General features: G+C 38.6%; 1 protein-coding gene across 3 annotated transcripts in view; it reads right to left on the reverse strand.

The window, feature by feature from the left end:
* Positions 1 to 22,624, reverse strand: part of Slc16a9 (solute carrier family 16 member 9) — a 56,090-nt gene that overhangs the window by 17,267 nt on the left and 16,199 nt on the right. For 2 of the 3 annotated variants that reach the window (XM_026393727.2, XM_026393726.2), the window contains exons 2-3: positions 16,665 to 16,891; positions 1,078 to 1,221 (exon numbers count right to left, since the gene is read on the reverse strand). In XM_026393727.2, coding sequence (XP_026249512.2) covers positions 1,078 to 1,221; positions 16,665 to 16,860 — 340 coding nt within the window. In that variant the 5' untranslated portion in view covers positions 16,861 to 16,891. Of the gene's footprint in view, positions 1 to 1,077; positions 1,222 to 5,937; positions 6,012 to 16,664; positions 16,892 to 22,624 lie in introns of those variants that run through there. The other variant, XM_026393728.2, reaches the window with a different exon arrangement.

Genomic DNA, 22,624 nt, shown 5'->3' on the forward strand with positions numbered 1-22,624 from the left:
GCCCTAGCTCTTCTTATTTTATTTTGATACAAGGTCTTGCAAAGTTGCCCAAGATCTCCTGCCTTAGCTGGGATTACCAGCATGTACCACCTCAGAGAGTCTGGTGATTTTTAACTTTGAATGCAATTAGTGGAACCCATGGCAAGTGTAGCACCCCCACCTCCATTGTCAGCATCCTTAGGTCATGAGCTCTCTACTCTTGGCTCTTCTGTAACCAAGATCATTCATCAATAATTATCCCTACCACACAGTTTTCTTCACTCTCATGCTTTATTTATGTTTTTGTTTGTTTTTTATTGGAAGGGGGGTGTACTAGGGATTGAATTCAGTGCAATTCAACCACTAAGCTTCAACCTTACTCCTTTTTAATTTTTGTTTCAAGATACGGTCTAAGTTGCTTAGGCTGGCCTGGAACTTCTGATCCCACCTGCCTCAGCCTTCAGAGTCACTGGAATTACAGACACCCTCCACTGCACCTGGTTCATGCCTTATCTTTAAAAATAATGTGTTATAAAATCTACCTTATACTTCCACTGTAACTTTTGATTTAGGCCCTGGCAATAGGTATTGTGGAACACAAACAGTTCATCAGAGCCCTGCTTGACTGCCTAATATGAAAGGGACCACTTCTAGGTCTAAGAAGCAACAGATGCCATGACATCTAAGTTGTATATTTCTCTTCTCTTGCTTTTCCTTTTTTTGTGCTTACAGCAAGACAAGTGCTAGCATGAAAACGTTCTTGTGCCTTACAAGCAGACATAAAGTGGATTGTTCAAATGCTCATCCTCTCACACATTTGTGTGTGTGTGTGTGGTCAAGGATCAAACCCAGGACCTCGTGTGTGCTAGGTAACAGCTCTACCACTGAGTTACAACCCCAGCCAGCCTTCCCTTTCACACACTTTGATTCACTGAGAAGACACATTGTTAAAGCACCAAATTTTTGGAGAATTTTCACTGAGTGTAAATTATTACTGAACATTGTCACTCCTTATCTTAATTGAAAAATAATCTTGACTCTGGTGAAATGATGTGTGATTTGTGAAGTTAGAAAAGTCATTGTGACCAAGTTCCTTACCTACAACAATGCCATAGGAAAAAAGCAGAAAGTAGATATTGGGAGCAAAACTGCTCAACATCAGGCCTCCAGCCACCATGAAGCCACTGAAGATTGTGACAGATCTTGCTCCAAAAGATGAGACACAGAGACTGCAGACAGGACCTTAAAAAAAAAAATCATCACTTACTTAACATTAATCTCTTTCCCACAATTATATGATCAAACCATCATAAGTTCAAGATGACCTTTTTTCTATCATAAAACACACAACAACAAAAATAATCCCCATGACAGGTGTGGTGGTGCATGCCTGTAATCTCAGCTACTCGTGAAGCCGAGGCAAGAAGATCCCAAGTTTGAGGCCAGGCTCTGCAACTTAGTAAGACTCTGTCCCTAAATTTAAAAATAAAGAAAGAGAAAGAAAGAAAGGAAGGAAGGAAGAAAGAAAGAGAGAGAGAGAGAGAGAGAGAGAGAGAGAGAGAGAGAGAGGAAGATTAAAAGCAGGGTGAGGGTGTTGAGCAGAGATAGAAAACTCCTGGAAAGAAAGGAAAGGAAAGCAAGAGAGGAAGGGAGAGTGGGTTGCTTTGGAGTCACTTAATTCAAATTCTAGCATAACTACCTGCTAGTCATTTGATCTTGGACAACTTATTTTATCTCATTTGATTTAGTTTCCTCATCTGAGAACTAAAATAATGAAACTGCCCACCTTATAGTGTTACTCTGCACTGTTGGCAAAACCGATCACTACCTGGATTTATTGTTCTGTGTATGAGAAGGTAAGTGCTCATGTAATGGGATTTAAATAATAGTAAAATTCCACTAACACTGTAACAGAATTACAGAGCTATGAAAGGACATTAGGGTCTCATTTTATGTGGAGGGAAAATGAAGTTCTGGTAAGTTGTCCAAGTCCATAGTAGAAAAAAGATCCAAGATTTGAAGCAAAGAGAAGTATACCTTAACTGAGTTAACAACACTGCAAGGTACAGATTATACTCTTCAATTTTCAAAAAACGCATCTGCCCACATGGCTAAAGGCAGTCATTACTGTTAATAAATATGTAGAGCAAGCAGGATCCTCATAATCTACTAAAGATGAACATGACACACTGTGAAACCCAGAAGTTCTAATTCTGTGGATATACCCAAAAGAAATACTATTATACCCAAAGTCATCTACTAAGATGTTCATAGCAGAGCTATTAATAAAATCAGGTAACTGACTTTAAAATCAACTCAAATTAGGTAACTCAGACATTCATCAGCAATAGAGTATATGAGTTCATTCTAATTTATATTTATAATGGGCTACTTATGGTAATAAGAATGATCTACAACTACACTAATGATAAGAATGTAATTTCTCAAACATCTTGAAAGACACACAATGCGAAGGCATGAACTATGTAATTACAACCATAAAAGTACCAAAACAGGCAAAATGATCATTAGATCAGACATGGTGGTGCACACTTATAACCCCAGCAACTCTGGAGGCTGAGGCAGGAAGAAACCCTATGTTCATATATGAATATACTATCCGAGTAACTCCACATCATATACAACCACAAGAATGGGAAGATATACTCCATGTATGTATAATATGTCAAAGTACACTCTACTATCATGTATATCTAAAAAGAATTTTTTAAAAGATCACTGAGATGTGGCTCAGTTCCACCCCCTGGGCTCCACCCCCAACACTAGAATAACAAATGAACAGACAAAAATAAAATAAAAGGTACTGGGATGAAACTCAGTGGTAGAGTGCCCCTGGGTTCAATCCTCAGTACTGGAAAAAAAAATCTATGGTTAAAAGTCAAGGATGGTGTTTTCCTTGTAGTGGAGAAGAGTAGTAACTAGAAGAGAACACAGTTGAACTGTGTTCCAGATGCAGCTCATGTTCTAGGTTTCCATGAGAATGATTACTTGGCTATGTCATTTATGAAAATTTATTAAGCTTTACTCATGTGCTATGTGCACACTTCTGTATGTCCTGTTGGCTTTTTTTTTTCTCTCAGTATTGAAGACTGAACCCAGTAGTACTTTACCACTGAGCTATATCTCCCTTTTAATTTCTTTCTTTTTTTTTAATTTTTGAGACAGGGTCTCACTAAATTGCTGAGGGCCTCACTAAATTTCTTAGGTCCTCAATAAATTGCTAAGGCTGACTTTGAATTTGCCATCCTCCTGCCTCAGGCTCCCAAGCCACTGGGATCATAGATGTGTGCCACTGCACCCAGTCTTTTCCTTCTTTTGTAAGTAACCCTAAATTGAGAAATAATGGAAGCCTTCCCAATTCACACTATTAGTTAGTGGCAGAGCCAGGATCCCATGTCCCAAAGCCCAACATTATTCCCAATATCATGATTTACATACATTTAAAACTGAATTATGACCATTGAGACTAAAACCACATAACTTCCAATACCTAAGGATCACCCATTCCTCTCTGGCCATGAACTGGCTTCTGCCATTTTCAGGCCCTCTTCTGAAAGCAAATGCAGAACAGCAGATATATTTATATGACAAACGGAGAGGAATATTCTGGGGCTTAGGGGGTACCAGGGATTGAACGCAGGGGCGCTCAACCACTGAGCCACATCCCTAGCCCTATTTTGTATTTTATTAGAGACAGGGTCTCACTGAGTTGCTTAGCACCTCACTAAATTGTTGAGGCTGGCTTTGAACTCACGATCCTCCTGCCTCCACCTCCCCAGCTGTTAGGATTACAGGCATGCACCACCGCATCTGGCTGAGGAATATTCTGCACCAGTGTTTAAAATTGAAAATCCACTTGAAAGATGAAACTTAACATCCAAGAGTTGAGCTGTTTGTATACCCAATGAGAAATACTTAGATGTTTCAAAAATAGACATGGTTTTAAGAATCAAATTTCATAAATGGATGTCTGACAACATAAAGGCATGACCCTTCTCTGTTGTTTACCAAACTGCATTGACACTGAGAGTCACTGTTTATAAATTTTACAGCCACAATGGAAATGAAGCACAGAGAGATTATTACTGACACGCTCGAAAGATTTCAAGTTGAATCTTCAAAATAAGACTTTAAATGTACGCTCCTTAACGTTTATTAATGCCACAAAAAAACACACAGTTGGGGTGTCTGGAGTTAGTGATAAAAGTTAATCATTTTATAAAATATATGACATCTTGGGACATGGTGGCACATGTGGTGACTTAAAAGACTGAGGCAGAAGGATCACAAATTAGAGGTTTTTAGCGATACCCTGTCCCAAAAAATAAAAAAAATAAATAAAAATGGCTAAGAACCGAGCTCAGTAGTAGAGTACTCCTAAGTTCAATCTCTAGTACCAAAAAAAGTAAAATAAAAATATAATATCATAATCAATTATGTGATAAAATATTAAATCATGATTCTTTCCAAAACACTTTGAGCTCTAAGAAGAAATGAGCAAAACTTCTTTGACAGAGGAAAACAACAAATGGAAAGCTTTTTAAAAAAAAATATTTTCACATTGCCATCTGCTGCTTACTTAGAGAAAAAAATGATTGATGTCAGAGATTAAAGACAAAAAATTGTAAGGCTGGGGGTGTAACTCGGTGATAGAGTACATATCTAGTACACATAAGGTCCTGGATTCAATCCCCAGTACCACCAAAAGTTAGGGGGAAAAGAGAAAAGAAGATAAAAGAGGCATTGAAATAGCTCAAACACTTCATTTTTAAATGATGAAACTAGAGCTCAGAAAGGTAAGTAATTTGCATAAGACCTATACATAGCTAGTCAAGGCCCCAGCTAGGGCCAGAGTCAGACCAGCAGTCTTCTCAGTGAGACGTATTTCAATCAGGATTTTAATTTTTTCCCTAAAAATCAAAATATGTGTGAAAAAAATCACGTTTGTTAATATCTGACAGAGTAAGTAGTTTTTATAAATTTATATCCAATTAATACAAAATATTTATGATCACTTGGTATTTAAAAATTTAGAGCAAATTGTTAGAATCCTAAGAACGCGGGTATTTATAGATTCTCTCTGCAAAGATTCAAACCATAATAGCTTCATATTTCAACAAAAACAATTAGAACAAAGTACCACTAGTAACTATTCAAGTCACATCTGTAAAACTGTATTTAGTTGTTTTAGTTGTTGTCATAACACACAAGTTCTCCAAGATAATAACCATGCATTTCTCCTCAACACTGGATAAGTTTCAAGAGATGAGTAAAAATCAAAGGACTATTCTGAAGGGAGATTTCTTATGAGGAGTCTTTCACATTGCACAAGGGACCTTTTGAATAGACGTTAGTTAACCCATAATATAAATCAGTAACCTGAAAATTTTAGGAAAAAAAAAAAAGCAGTTTCCTTATTTTGTCATTGACATTTTAAAATGCAACAAACAACCAGGAGGTACAGTGGTACACACTTGTAATCCCAGCTGAGGCAGGAGAATCACAAGTTTGAGGACAGCCTCAGCAATTTAGTGAGACTCTAAACAACTTACTGAGACCCCCCTCAAAATAAAAAAAGGACGGGGGGAGGGGGGCACTGGGGATGTTGCTCAGTGGTTAAGTGCCTTGGGATAAATTCCTGGTATCAAAAAATAATTAATTAATTAACTAATTCGATGACCATCCATGATCACCACCACTTTCCTGGAAAAGGAGAAACCTTTTAATAAGGAAACATAAGAAGGATGTCATATCAGAATGAAATGCAAGACAATAGAAAAATAAAATCTTACACATATACACACACAGCCTTTACATTCTTTGCCTTTTCTCTTTTTTTCCAGAAATTTTTTCTGGAATTTAAGGTGTGTATCATTGTAAGAGCCATTATTAGTAGGGTTGGAATTGGTCTTTGGAAGCCACTACTACTATTATTACCTGGGTTTTGGAGATCCCTCTTGTCTGGTTGGCTGAACTGTTAGCTGACAGAGTTGGCAGCACAGAGGAATGATCTAAATGGAAGCATGGGGCAGTGGGAGGTGAATGGCTCCATCCTTTCTAGGCCATATGAGGCAGTATCTTGTGAAATATATTCTACCCTCCTTCATGGTACCTGGGCACCACTTTTTTTGGCACAATGCTGACACATGCTCTCAAAAAGGTAAAAATGTGTGCATTGGGGAGAACAAAGTAACCCAATCAAAGTGAGGAGCAAAGAAATAAAAGAGAGATGAGATTTTGAGTATTGTGACTTCTTAAATATAAAACAAAATAAAATAGAGAAAATACTTCTTTACTAGTCAGATGCATTGATATAAGTTTCAACCAATGAGGAAAAGGAAAAAGAAAAGTCTAATTGAAGAAGTATTTTGTTATGATCACAAGTGAATTAGGAAAATGAAAAGGATGAATCACTTCTAAACAAGTAAGAAAGTAAGAGAGAGCTTTGCTTCCTTTAACCCTTCAGAGAATTGGGGAAGAATCAACAGAATTTGATTTTTGCTATCAAAGTCTGTGTGGAGGTGGAATACTTGCCTAGCAAGTTCAAAGCTCTCTGGTTCAATACCCAGCATAGCAAAAAAAGAAAGAAAAAGAAAGTTAGTGGGAAGTAAGAATTACTTGACTTTTTAAAACAGGTAATAGCATCATATTTAGGTCTATGAGTTAATCAAAGAGAAAATGAATAACAAACCATTGTCATTCCTTCATTATTTTCCATGCATCTACTAGAGCAGTGCTGTATAACAGAAATACATAGAGTCACACGTGAGCCACATTTGGAATTTTAAACTTTCTAACAGCAATATTTAAAAATAAAAAGAGTTAAAATTATTTTGAAGAATACATTGTATCTAACCTAATATACCCAAAATATCATTTGAATATCATTAATTAGGCAGGTAGAAGGATCTCAAGTTCAAAGACAGCCTGGGCAACTTAGTGAGACCCTGTCTCAAAATAAAAATAAAAACAGAATCATTAATGAGATATGTAACCCCTGCCCCCAGTACTAGGGACTGAACCCAGTACTGCTCTATCACTGAGCTACATCATTTTTAATTTTTGCTTTGAGACAGGGTATCTCCAAGATGCCAAGGCTGGCTTTGATTTTTCAAACTCCTGCCTCAGCCTCCAGAGTAGCTATGGTATTATAGGCATGTGCCACCACACCCAGTTTATACTAAGTGTTTGAAAGTCATTGTGTATTTTTATGCCTACAGCCTGTTGAGAGCCACAGCCGAAGGGGCCCCAGCAAACTTTCAGACTGCCAGCTGATGATTGGCTCACAGCGACCCCAGCAACATCTAGCTGATTGGCTCCTCTGTGGTGATGCTCATTGGGCTGTTTCCCTGCCCTTTCAGACCACGGAGCTGCTCATTGGGAGACTATTTTGGCTCCGCCCACGCGACCCAGCCAATCGGCCTCAAGAGCGGGAGGATTGTGGGAAGTGGAGAGGCTGGTGGTGGGGAGAGAGGCTTGTGGGAAGCCGGTGGTGGCAGTTGGGCTCTGAGGGTTTTTCCTGAGGAGCTGTTTTGTTTGGCGTGTGTGGTTCTAAAAATAAAGTTAGTTTCTTTTGACAAGTGGCTCCTGAATTGTGCCCAGACAGACTGCGGCAACAGCCATCAAATAAATCAAATTTCAAATGCCCATAAGCCCAACCACATGTGTCCACTGTATTAGACAGAACACTAGAATCTCATAACAGAAAAGTCACACACAATCCAGGACCTAGACTAGAAAGCAAAGCACACACACACATCAAGAGTTAAACCAAAGCCCAAGGCCACAGGCAGAAAGCACCAAAACAAAGGTTCAAACCATGCATTTTGAGATTTCATAAGAGAGAGATAGTCTTGGGCCTAGTAACTGAGACGTAAACTGGGCCATGAAATATGGTTATATCAACAAAAGGATGGGGCTGGGATTGTGGCTCAGTGGTAGAGCGCTAGCCTAGCATGTGCAGGGCCCTGGGTTCGATCCGCAGCACCACATAAAAAATAAATAAATAAAGATATTATGTCCAATTAAAAAATAAATATTAAAAAAATATTTTTAAAAAGGATGAAAACGCATTCTATATGAAAGGAACAGAAACAAAATGCAATTTTCCAGTTTGTGATTATTATAAGGTAGCTTTGAGAAAGAAATTATTTCCTTTGGGAAATAAACTCAACCTCCTTACACTTTGCCCCTACCCCAAAAGTCTCAGAGAGACTCCAGAATAGAAGGATGGCCAGGTCTGCTGTTTTGAAGCTATTAACTAGCCTCTGGGACAGTAAGAAATACAATACAAACTGGTAGTCTACCTGCCTCACAGCAAGGATTTCCTGTCAGAGGGGATCAGTTAGGCTCATTGGAGCCCTCCCCTCCGCCTAAATTGCAGGGAGCCCACAGTGCTGACTGCCCTGAACTGACAGGTCCTCACCCCTGGCTCAGCTGAGATTGTGAATCTCAAGTGCATCTCCCTGAGAAAGAAAAAAAAAAAAGTAGAAGGAGCTGAATCCCACTGAAACCCTTGAGCTCATTTGCACTGACTGCCTCGTGGGTTGGCTGGTTTGGTGATATTCATATAGAAGGGTGGAAAGGGTACCAACACCCAGTCACTCCAATTCTGGAACTGCAGATTACACTGGAAATTGGCCAAGGCAACAGATCCTGTGAGTGGCAGGAATTCAGTCCTCCTTGAAGGAATTATCAGTGTTGGAGGGCTAATGCTAAAACCTGGCTCTGCTGACAGTCAGAACTCTTTCAGCAAATGGGGTTTCCTGTGTTGGTTCACTCCATGTACCTGGAGATAAATTTACTGACTCATATTAGGAGCTGGGAGGCTGGAAGGACAAAAAAATAGGGGAGGAGACTGTGAAATCTGCTTTGAGCACAAAACTACAGAACAGAAGATTTCCCTGCTGTTTCAGCAACTGGGTTGCCTGAGAAATGGCTCCACCCTTCTGGGATTTGAAGATGACAAGTAGCCAAAAGATGCTTTAATGCATCATAAAAAAAAAACTGCAAGGTCATGACATTCCTCCAGTTTGGCTGCTTCTATTCCTTTCGTATTTCAGGTTTCACCCAGAGGAGCAAAATCAGTAGGGAATAAATATGAAGAGATTTATGGCAAGTAATTGGTTTGGGTGAATGGTCAGGTGGCCCTTGGCAGGACAGGAAAGTACAGAATCCACAGGGCAGGCCACAGGAAGGGCAAGTTGGAACTCTCAGGCAAAGTCTGAAGCGGCAGCCCTCAGGTAGAACTTCTGGGAAAGTTCATTTCTGCTCCTAATGCTTTTGATGGATTGAATCAAGTCCACCAGGATTAGCTAGGAAAAAAATCTCCCTTTTGAAACTGCACCATTTATAAACATTATTCATATTTGCAAAATCCCTTCACAATGATACTTAGATTAGTACTTAAATAACCAGAGAATGTGGCCTAACCAAGGTGACATGGAAGACCGATCATCATTTCTCCTCCCCACCTCCCCACACATTTCTTCTTCTACAGCCAAATTTCCTCCACCAAGAGCTGTCACCTGTGTGTAAACTCCAGACCTTTGCATACAGAAACCTGCACAGAGAGCCCTCTCCATACCTGTCCACCTGTAAAACAGTACATCCTCCTATCTGGCTTACTTCAAAGGCTGAGATGGTTAAACTGGACAGTTAAACTGTGATTAATGTGGGAATGAGTGTGGCTTCAAAAAGGATGTAGAGAAACTATAGCAGGGTGGCTCTTTTGGAAACTCGTCCTTAATAGTCACTTCATTTCCCCCTCTCTTCACCTGACTTCTCTCTATTCATTTTGGGTCCCTCCTTTCTCTCTGGTAGTCTAAATTTTAAAGAGAAGCTCCACCTAAATAGTTAGGATGCTACCTGCTAAATCTTTCTTTAGATTTACAGAACCCCAAACATCTGATGACTTTTGCCATGCCCCTCCTTAGTCTTTACTTCTGACTAAAAAGAATTACACGAGCTAGCCCCAGCTGGCTGAGGTCCCTAGAGTGCTATTCCAGGAGAAGAGAAAGGAGAAATGCCCAGCACACAACCTTCCTGCCTGTCTCCTTCCCTCCTTCCCTATAAAACGCTTTGTGCCCATGAAACTCCCAACATGCAGCTTTATACCCCTCCACCTTTCAGTCCTTGAATAGACCTCATTCCTTCCTACCAGCTCATCTTTGGAACATTGGCCTTCTAGTGGTGGGCAGCCCAGACTTATCCCAGTAACAAAATCAAAAGGGAGTTTCAGGGGTTTAGAGCACTTTTAGAGTCAGGAGGCCATAGTTCAGCAGACCTCAGACACATCCAGAGCTGAACCTTTGAACTGGGCTGCAGACACACCCACTCCCGGATGCAAGCTGACCAAGTTTGTGGCATGTGTACAAGGAACCCCTTTCCCCACACTACCTAGATACTGACACCATGCCCAATCCCTTTCTCATAAAGCAGTTTAACTTCCAACAGCACCAATCCTAATTCCAGATTAATAAATGATGTCATTCCCAAACCCCTTGTAGTTTAAAGCTATCATTTTGTGGTCAGAACACATTTTCAAGATGCTTGAATCTGTTTTCCTGAGTTGTGATCCTAATTAGCCCCAAATAAATGTAATTTTTTTTTTTGGTCTTGACTAGGTTGATTTCATTCTCAGTCAACAAATCCTAGAGATTTTCTCAACCTTGCTATTTCCTTAGTATTTGTGAAGTTTCAAATTATTCATTATTTTTTTAATGTCTCTTCCCTGAGATTACCCCTTATAAGCATGAATGGTGTCTGATATCTTGGCACCACTAGCACATTTTTAGAAATCCATTGACTTATAAAAATTGACCTTTAAACTGTTTATTAGTGCACTAGCATATGTGCTTGTTGGATAGCTTTTTGTTTGTTTGTTTGTTTTAACTCAAGTCCTTGGCTAGAGATTTGACTCTGGAGATCCAATAAATCAGGTTTGGGTATTCACCCCCCAAAAATACAAACAGAAAAGGTAGCAGTGACAAGCATGAAAGAAATATTAGTCAGAATAGCTACTCTGGGAAGACTAGGGCAACCCTGCCCTCAACTCTGTCTTCAAGGGGCTGAAAATGACTATGAGGTTCTATAGAAAGAGGAATGAGGGCAAGGGTTCTGGGGGCTTTTCACAGCTGCAGAAGCAGCTGATCTTGATCTGGTGTTGTCTGTCCCTCACTGTCTCAAGATTGGTGGGGCAGGGCCTTGTTCCAGATAAAATCATAAAAGTTGCTATTGCCTGGGAGTCAGCTTCGACTCATCACCAGATTTTTATTGGATCAGCACTATTCCTGGAAGCCAAGGTAACTAGAAACAATGCAATGGAGGCAGAGATGCCAAGTCTTTGATCCTGTTTTTAGCCACCCATCAAACATTTGCAGGTAAAAGTAAAAGCGTCTAAGTCCTTGTTACAGTTACATTCTTAACATTCTCCATTGATGAGATAATGGAAAATACATCAATACAAGGGTCCTGAGAATTGCCAGACCACCATAAAACATCTTGTGATCACCAGACTGATGTCAGCCCCACACACTTCCCCATGCCCCATCCCTCACTCTAGAGATGGCCCACATTCTCCCTTGACTGTATCCTGCCTGTTTTCCTAAATAAATCCCTGTGCCTCAACATCTGACAAGTGCTGAAATTCTTTTCTGTCTTGTATGTCAAGGACCCCATTGTCCTGAATGGAAGTTCCCTTCTCCAGGACCTACTCATACCACCTCCAGTGACAATCCCAAGGATCATCTGGATAAACAAATAATTCAGGCCACCTGCTGGGTACAGTGGTGCAAACCTGTAATCCCAGGTACTTGAGACCCTGAAGCAGGAGGATCACAAGATCAAGATCAGCCCGTCTCAAAATAAAATTAGGGAAACCCTGTCTGAAAAAAGGGCAGGGCACAGGTAGCTCAACAGTAGAGCACCTCTAGGTTAGATCCCCAGTATCAGAATGAATAATAGTAATTCAGGCAAAAAAGTATTTTCTCCTCAATTCAAGTTTCAAAATCCTCAGTACCACATAAAAATAAAATAAAGGTATTGTGACCATCTACAACTAAAAAAAATTAAAAAATAAAAGAATTAAGGTCATGTAGAGAGGAAAGTTTAGAATTGCATGCCTGCCTCTTCCTAGTTCTAATATGAAGAGCGACTGTCCAAATCTGGCTTTGTCAGCTTTGTCAGAGATAAGGGATGGGTCTTTAAATTCCAGATGTTTAACTGCAACCCCAGGAAAGTTCTGGCACTCTTTGCTAACCCTTTCTTCCAAGAAGTGTCTTTGTCTTTCATTCTGAAGGATCCCTTTCTTTTTCAGGTTCTATAGTTTTGATGGAACTGCTTGAGTGAGTAATTTTACTCACGATTTCTTTTCTAACTCCTAACATTATCAAGCACTTACCATAGGTCAAACATTATTTCAGTTATTCTACACAATAATCCTATATTTTTGGTAGTTTTATTATCTTCAATTTAAACGTGAACAGTTTTGCCAGGTTAGAAAAGCCTGATCTCAGGTACTACTCTTCCCATTAGAGAATGTATATCTTGAGCATTGTCCCTAAAGCCTTGAGGACAATAACATCCACTTCACTGCACTGTTATGAGGATTGACTGAGATTAAACAAGTAAAAGTGATGGGTAGAAACCAAGCACTCAATGAATAGTTGGAGAATGTAATGGAAAATTAAATACATGAAAAACAGAATTTGTATGTTTCTTGGCAAATGTCCTTATTCTGCTATCATAAAGTTCTAGAGGTCAGATCACAGAATTGATCAAGCATGATGTCTTCTCTGGACAAAACTAGATAAAGAAAATTACCAATGTTTCTCAGAGATTGCATAGCCTACCTGCATCAGAATGGGGGAGTTAGTTAAAATGCAGATTCCCAGGACCATACGCTATTCACATCCCCACTTCCACCTCCACCCACTGATGTGTAAGAACAATGTTTTTTAAACAAACTCAAATAATTAATACATACCCCTGAATTTATGTATTTTTCATACATATCCCTGAATCTATGCATTTTTTTCACTAGAATACTACCAGAACCAGGGTCACTGAAAACATAATTTATTTTTTATAACTCTATGGCATGAGCAATGTCATATCCACAAAGAAACTTGAGAGTTATCAAAAAAGTACAAAGCCAAAATCTAAATAGAAAAGGTTTCAGCCAGTATAGTTCCCAAATAAAAACCACTTTTGAGACTTCAGGGGAAAAATGGGACTGGTCTTGTAGTTTAGCGGTAGAAGGTCTGCTTAGCTCAAGTGAGGCCCTGATCTGATCCCCTGCGTGCCTGCACATGCACGTGCCCGCACACACATGCATGTGCCCACATACAACATGCACATACACAGGGATGCACATTAATATACATGGGCCCCTTACAGCTGAATTAGAATGACTAAAGGGCAAAATCTAAGCAATCATGTGCTGAAATTTTTCTATAAATGATTCAAATTATCTCTCTGGTTAAGAACCACTAGTAACCATTTGGACTGCCAACATGAAACATGCTTGACCCACTTCCAAAGTAATATTGATCTTATTTATCTAGAACAAAGTTGTCAAAAAAGCAGGTTTTCAGTGTGGCTTACATACTGCTAGACACTGCTTGCTTATACAGTAGAACCTCAGCTTTCAAGATTTGTCTCTTAATTTATGCTGCAAAGAACCACGGGGAAAACATCACATATTTTCAGTGGTGTGAACTATGCTCACAGCTGGACACAATGTCGGAAGGACATACACGCAGTCCCATAGTGTTAGCTTTTTAGCTGTCTTGTTTTTCACTGCTTCCTCATCTTGAACTCTCTGCTCTCCTTTTTCTATGCTCATCTTGAAAAGCTTTGATTGGCAGGTCCAAGTGCCTCCTCATCAAACTGATGACATCAGGCCTAGAGAAATAAAGGGCTTTGCACAAGGTTCCTCAGCTATATGGTAGCAGAGCCAGGACTTGAGTTAGCCTCTGACTAAGCTTCTCCAAGTACTTGTTCTCTCCCCGAATTTTGGTAAAATTCTTCATCGCTCCAGCCCCTACAAGCCAGGTTGGCCTCTTGGACTTGTAATCTAATTAGTTGCACAAGGCTCTGCTCTTAGAAGGTCCCCACATTTTATTTAATGCTCTGCGGTCATTGTCTTTAAATTATTAATAAATTTTTAAGCAAGGATCCTGTATTTTCATTTTGTACCAGGGCCTACAAATTATGTACCCTCTTGCTTAAAAGTACAGATGGCTGCCCCTGGCCCTGGAGAAAATTGAATATCCACTAGGAATGTGGAGAAAGTTCATAGCTACACTTCAATTTTCAAGGGAAAATTGTCCCCATCTCAAGGAGACCTCAGCTTTCTCCAACCTGGACAGATTTCATGAAAAGAAGCCTCATTCTCCAACTAGGTACTAAGTAAGATGCCATTTTAGAACTATCCTTGGACCCTTGATGGAAGGTGGGTAGTTACATTTCTGTTTAACTTAAATATTTCCTAATGGAAATGGCGACTGTGTTAGTCAGCTTTTTGTCAATGTGACTAAAATACTTGACAGGAACAACTAGAGGAAGAAAAGTTTATTTTGGCTCCAGGTTTTAGAAGTCTCACTCCATGGTCGGCCATCTCCACCCCCTTAGAGGTAAGGCAGAACATAATGGCAGAAGAGTATGGTGATTCCACACATGGGAGCCAGGAAGGCAGTGGGGGGAGGGAGGAGAGAGAGAGAGAGAGAGAGAGAGAGAGAGAGAGAGAGAGAGAGAGACAGACATATGCAAGGAGCCAGAGACAAAATATAATCCCTAAAGGCACACCCCTAGTGACCCACCACCTTCAGCCATGCCCCACCTGCCTACAATGACTACCAGTACAGTAGACCTTTCAAGTTATTAATCCACCAAATGGGTTAATTTGCTAATTAGGTCACAGCTCTCATAATCTAATTATTTCACCTTTGAACATTCCTGTTTGTCTCACGTGAGCCCTTGGGAGACACCTCATGTCCAAATCATAACAGTGACAAATTAGAAGACTTTTTAAAATTTCTTTCCTTTCCACTCCAGGTTGTTTTCTAGAAATCAGTACTTTCAAATCCCTTTATTAGCACATCAATTACCATCCACTTGTACTTTGACAACTTTATAAGCAGACCCTATTTTGAAAATTTCTTTCAAATAAGACTTGGGTAAACTTTTCCTATTTCTTTTGTGCTCATAATGCCAATATTATTTTCATTTGTTTAATTATGCTTAGTTATCTTGCCTGTCACAGCCAGATCATTAACATTATTTTTCAAGTCTTGTTTTTAATTTGTAAAGGTAACACAACAATTGGAAGCACTTGCTTCCTGACTGCACCCCCACCTCCCACCCAAGAGTCCCTTTAACATCCAAGAGACACACATATTTAAAAGAAGGAACAGCTAATGCACTTTGTTATAAGCATTTTAGAACTCAAAAACATCTAATAAATAACCAATTCAATGTTCTTATTTTCCTCACAAGAAGAAAGAATGTGATTTGCTCAGCAAATCATGTCAAATTCATGACACACAGGAAGAGATTCCAGGGCTACTGACCCTATCTAAGTCACTGTCTTAGCACATTTATGCTTCAGTAGTTCTAAGTAAATTACAGCGAAGATCACTAAATATTACTGCAGAGTTCAAAGAATGATGTCAGAAATTGAAGTAGAATATGATGGCAAAACAAAATTAAAAATCCTCTAGTGCATAAAGATGACAGAAATCAGTATTATATAATATGCAACCATTTATTCAAAAACTTCCTTTCAAAGACACACAAACTACCACACATTTACCTTTTTCAGAACCCGGATTAAAATCCTTAATAACATCATCATTGTAAGACAAGACTACAATTTGCTGTGTCATATTTTTCTTATGAAGCTGTCATGAATATAGGACATTTGATCTGATCAGGGTAGCAAACCAGAAGAGCAATCAAGAGTCAGGTGGAAACGACTTAGACATCTCCTGCACATCTTTTGGTCCTTTGGTCACCAACACATCTTGAATATACTTAGCACACTCCCTTCATCACTTATTCATTTGTACTCAAGAAAGTATATAAGTCCCCTCATGAAAAAGTGAGCTTCATTTTTTTTCCCCTGCTTGGTGCTAGGGATCCAACCCTGGGCCTCAGACATGCAGAAAACCTGCCACCACTGAGCCACATTTTCTGAGCTACCTCCTCAGCCCCAGACTATGAGCTTCTTAATGATAGGAGCCTTGGGTTTGCAGTTCATTTTTTCATTTCTAGCATCTAGTGCACTGCCTGGCACACTAAGATTTCTGTCCTCTTTAGGGAGAACAGTAGAGGAATTCATTCATTCATTCATGAATAATTGATTATTTTATGGAATTCCTGTGTTTTCATATTGATGTATTAGAAGAAGGGGCAAAAGAGGACACATCAGGAAAATATGTTAGACATTTTATTTTCAGTGCTTGGAATCAAACCCAGAGCCTTGTGCATGCTAAGCAATACTCTACCACTGAGCTACACCCCAGTCCATGTTATACTTAAAAAAAGAAAAGAAAAAGAAAAAAGAAAGCCTTTCTATGCCTTGCACAATGTTAACAATGCACAATGCAGCAAATGTAATTAAGGATGAAACAGTAAGGAGGGGCATACATTTCTCCACTTACTTGCAAGCAAGCCAACTCCACTGGCCAGGGATCCCACCCAGGCTGTTTTTCCTTTTCCTTCACCAAAGACATCCAACCATTCTATATATAAGACTCCAACAGCTAACGGGGATCCGTAACACAAAAACTGAGTGAAGAAGGAGACCAGCACAATTACCCAGCCCCATCCACCATCAGGTGATTTTTTAAATTCCATTGTAAGGTGAGATTGGTGCTTTCTGTAGGTCCTAAAAGGAAAAAAAAAGCAGAAAAGAAAGGCAAATTAAACTTAGATTGTGGTAGCACAGTATTTTTAGATTAAAATATCTCTTTCTAAATCAAGAAATAAAAAGAGTCCCTAAATATACATGAACAGGCACAAAATAGTACTGACATATCAAGTTAGTTTTTAGATTTTCACTTATGAAATCTTGGATCCACTAGTACAAAAAAAAAATTTGATTATAAAAAGGCAAAGAGTGGCAGGGCACAGTGTGGCACACACCTGTAATCCCAGTCACTCAGGAGGCTAAGGCAGGAGCACCACAATTTCGAGGCCAGCCTGCACAACTTAGCAAGATTCTTTTTCAAAATAAAATTAAAAATTAAAAACGCCTGGAGATATACCTAGTGGAAGAGCATCTCTGGGTTCGAAAAAAAAAGCGAACAGAGTAAAATGACTTGTTGTTTTTCCAACCTTGTCCGCTTTCACCAAGTTTTCATTCCCTCCCGATGGCAGGGAACCCATGATTTTAGTTTCGTGGACTCCCCTGGAAGTAGACTCTTAGCAAGAAAATAATTTATTAGGAGTGTCATTGTGTCTGCACCTACAGAAGGGAACACAGCAGAGGGAGCAGATAAACCACAAAACAGTTAAGAGCAGGGGGTTCTAATGTTGGGAAGGCACTTCAGAGTTGCCCTCAGGACCTCATACCCAGTGCTGATCATTCACTGGATACAGGTCAACCCAGGAAGAAGAGATAATGTGATGATCCCAGGGGGCAATCAGCTGATGGCCATCTGCTAAGAGCAGTCCCAGCAGCTGGGGCAAGGAATCTTTCTTTCCTGACAGGGGCTGGCGGGTGCTGGCAGCACATCACAATATTTGCCAACTTGAGTATCCTTTCACATGTACAAGCAAAACCAAGCAGGTGCACTTAGATTTCCCTCTTTTTGAAACAAAACAAAACAAAACAAACAAACAAAAATAATCATATGGTACATCATATTCTGCACCTTTTTTCATGTACTTAATATCCTTAGAGATTTTTTTCCTCAAACACCCAGAAAACATCCTTACTCCTTTGTTGTTGCTTAAATCAGCACATAGTATCTCACTATATGGTCATATGTTTATTTGTTCCTTTACTTACATAGTAAACAGGCAAAACACTTTTGTGTGGTTCAAAACTGAAAAAAAGGACAAAAGGTATATAGCACTCATCAATCTATTTCCCATCTAATCCCCATCTCCACAGGTAACAAGAGCTTGTCTTTTATATCTACAGTTTCTTTATGCACATACAAGCAGACTCAAATTTAGATTTCCCCTATGTTTTACAAGGCGTCCTGTACACACTGGCATCATATCTTGAAGACCTTTCATATTAATGCTCACTATTTTCCTCATTCTTGCTGTTACACTGTATTCCAGTACAGGACTTTCTCTTAATTTGTTTAATGAGTCCCCTGTGGCTGATCTTGTAAAGCAATGCTGCATCGATTAGTCTTACATATGCACACATCTCTTTTGCATATGCGTATCTGTCAGGCAGAACTCAAGAGGAATTGCTGTGTCAGAGGGTTCCTTTAAAATTGAGTCTTTAGTGGGATGAAGTTCCTTCTCTCTCCATCACTGTAATTTTTTTCAATATTTTCTGGTTATTCTTTTTTACTTTCGTTTTAATTAATTAATCATCAACCTAATTTATTGCAGTAATTGGAGATTGAACCCAGGGGTGCTCTACCACTGAGCTATATACCCAGACCTTTAGACAGGGTATCTCTAAATTGCTTAGGCAGGCCTTGATCTTCCAATCCTCTACCCTCAGGTTCCCTAGTTGGTGGCACTACCAGCATGAGTCAACTTGCTGGTTTACTTTTCTATATGATCTTCAGAATCAGCCTGTTTCCAGCACCACAAACACAACAGACACACACACACAGAGAGACACACAAATATAGACTAGGAGAATTGATTCTTTTATGATGTTGAATCTTTCTAACAACATGATGTGTTTTGCATTTATTCAAGTCTCCTTTTGTGTTCTTAGTGTTTAAACTTTCTTTCAACACTTCTACTTACTGTATCCTTACATATCTTATTCTTTTTGCTAATATTGTAATTGGGTCCAGTTGTTTAATTTGCCTTTTTTTAATATGGATGAAAGCTATCAGTATCTGTAAGCTAATTCTGTATCTCATTACCTTACTAGATTCTCCTCTTAGCAGTAGATTTGCAGATGATTTTCTTCATTATATATATATATATATATATATATATATATATATATATATATATATATAAAATTTATAATGTAATATAGTTTTACAATCACCTACACAGTGGTAGTTTTAACTGCTTATTTTGAACATTTCTACTTATTTCCTTCTTTTTCCTTTGCTTTCACTAGTCATCCAGAATAATGTTAAATAATTATTTTAGTCTAATTCCTAACCTTAATGAGAATGCCTTCAAATGCCATGGTACTGCCTCTGTAGCTGAGATTTTTTTTTTTTTTAATTTTGGTACCAGGGATTGAACCCAGGGGCACTTAACCACTGAGCCACATCCCTAGCTCTTTTTACTTTTTATTTTGAGACTGGGTCTCACTTGCTTAGGGTCTTGGTAAGTTGCTGAGGCTGGTTATGAACTTATAAATCCTCCTCCCTCAGCCTCCAGAGTTGCTGGAATTACAGGCATGTGTCACCTCATGATTTATTTCATTAAGTTAAGAAAATATATTTTTCTATTTTTAAGTATTATTATAAAGAATGGTTATTACATTTAATTAAATGAATTTGCAGTGAACAGGATGATGACAATATGAATTTTCCTCTTTAGATTTTAACATGATAAAATTTATATATTCTACTATTGAAATACTCATGAATCATTGAATTAAATCTTCCTTACTTAATGCACAATTCTTACCATGTTGTTCTATTTTGGGGGGAGGGACTTTTAAATTCACACGTGATATCTACCTACGTTTGGTTTAATTTTTACTAGGTTTTGTTTCCAAATGATATTTAGTTTTAAAAAAAAATAAAATTTTTCCTTCTCTGGGTTTAAAAAGCTTACATGACCATGGGTTTAAAGACTGAAGGCCTAACCTCCATGTCTCCAATAGGCCTTCCTACTTTAACCTATTCTTTCAGTGACTCTTCACCATGCCAGTTTTATAGTCAGGTTCAACAAGAATCTTGTTTGCCTACAGGTTTTGCCAAGCCATTCCCTTGGCTGTGGTTTCATCAGATAATAGGTAAGGACAGTAGAATATCATTCATCCATTCACGCACTTCCTTAATTAGATGACGATGCACTTGGCTACCTCAAGAGTCATGGATACACCCATCATTTACCTGGGCTGTAGTGAATTTCTTCACTTCAAATTCAGAGCACTAGGCAAAACTCATGTCATAACCTGCAAAAGGCCTTTGTATGAAATAACTTTCCATATTTAATAATTGAAAACTGAAAGATGTTAGAATTTGTACAGAAATCTGTAGAGTCTAAAATGTAGACAAACACACAATTGTGTTAAAAGGGAAAATAATTCAAACTTCCAGACATGGAGATCATTTGAAATAATCAGTAATATCCCTCCATCAGGGAGGAGTGAGTACTGTCTCTAGTACTTACTTCATTGTAAAAGTAAAACAGTATAATTTCGGTCCTTCTAATGATTATTTAGTACTTTAAAATTCCTGCTCAGAATCCCCTTTATATAGACTCAGTATCATCTTATTACCCTAACTAACTAGATAATATGTGATAGAAATAACCAAACATGCAACTTAGTGAGAACCTGTTGCAAAATTTAAAAAAAAAAAAAGAATGAGGATATAGCATGTAGCTCAGCAGTAGAGCACCCCTGCGTTCAATCCCCAGTATGACAAAAAAAAAAAAAAGGAAAAATCAAGCCAAAGAAACTGATGAGACTAAGAATTTGTATAAAGACAAATGAAATTTCATTTCATTGAAATTCTCAAATTTTTGCATTTCGGAAAATGTACACTGACACAGGCAGAGCAGCAGAATTATGAAGAAAGCTTGTATTTTCCAGAAGATGACAGTGGAGAGGATTATCTCTCTTATTGGCTTTCAAATCTAAGTAGACAGAAATTCCTTTTATTGCCCAGCCTGGTGGCACATGCCTCCCCTCGACTTGGGAGGCTGAGGCAGGAAGATCTTAAGTTCAAGACTAATCTCAACAATTTAGTGAGGTCCTAAGCAACTTGGCAGGAAGCTGTCTCAAAGAGAAAGGAAAAAAAAAGTGCGGGGGAGGCAGTGGGACTGGGGGATGTGGCTCAGTGGTAAAGTGTTCCTGGGTTCAATTCCTAACACTACAAAAGAAATAATAATAATAATAATAATAATAATAATTACCCCAAACCTTTGCTCTCTTTTGTCTTTTCTCTGGAGACATTTCAACATATAGGTCAAAAGCCAAAGAAATTCTTCTTTGTGTTAAATATTTAGAAATACATACCTGTGAAATACAAAGTACCCGTGCCTATCAACTTAAACTAGGAGACATGTGTTTATGGAGATGACTAAAAGCTTCGGATCTGTTGTCATCTCATAATTTAAGACATATAGGGTCTAAAAATACCATTTAGTGATTTCTCATTTTTCAGCTTACTCCTATAGTTTCCTCTATTGCTTACATACCTCTCACCTGCTATTCCTCTGATGGAATAAGGTGATTCCAGTAATATACCTAATATTCACCTCTCCCTTTTTGTACGCACTTCCTTCATTAGGAATTTGCTAATTGCCTTTTGGGGAACATACTGGATTTGCACCTGGCTATAACTTGTTTTTTATTAATTTTACTTATCTATTTATTTTGCAGTACTGAGGACTGGACCCAGAGCCTCAGGCATGGTAGGCAAGTGCTGAACCACTGAGCTCCATCCTTACCCCTGCTGCTATAATTTGGGTCTTAAATGTCCCCAAAGGACCATGTATTAAAGGCTTAAACACCAGTTTAGGGAAGCGGTGGGGACTAGGCAGAAGTGGGGAGTGGGGCTTGGGGGTATTCTTTTGAAGGGGATAGTACTGCTCTCTCTCTTTTGTACCTTGGCTACAAGGAGAGAAGCTTTGCTTTGCCTCCCACTCCCACCATGATGTGCAGGCCAGCCAATCATTAACTGAAACCTCTCAAACTGTGAGTCAAAATAAACCTTTTCTATTTATAAGTTGATTATCTCAGGTGTTTGTAACAGTAATGAAAAGCACTTTCAGTCTGTAATTACCAAGGGTTAAAAAGTACAACATCTGCTGTCACCAGTGGTGTCCACATACTTATTGTCTAATTTTTACAACAATTGTAAATAGCAGCAAGCTTTAAAATAATATAAGTTCCATCTAGGTCAAAGACATAATACAAATGAATTCAACCTATTTGTTAATCTACATATGAGTGAGCGTTGTCTCACCAACATTTGTCCTTTGGAAGTTATAGACACTGGGTCAATTTTTTGTCACTGTTCACTAGCATTCAATAATATTTGTCTATGATTCTTCTTCTAAAGTCAAGTAAACTTAATGATAAATCAATATGAGTTTGGTAAAGAAAAGGAGTCTACATTGTTGTACTTCAACATTTTAAAACTCTGTAAAATCATATCACAGTTCTCATGATATAGATATACTGAGTTTATATCTACAATTCTATAAACATTTCTATAATATGAAATAGCTGTATAAGCTATTATTACAAAAATATTGCAATAGTGATGCACTCCTATAA

This window comes from Urocitellus parryii, chromosome 5, assembly GCF_045843805.1.
Source record: "Urocitellus parryii isolate mUroPar1 chromosome 5, mUroPar1.hap1, whole genome shotgun sequence".
NCBI lineage: Eukaryota > Metazoa > Chordata > Mammalia > Rodentia > Sciuridae > Urocitellus > Urocitellus parryii.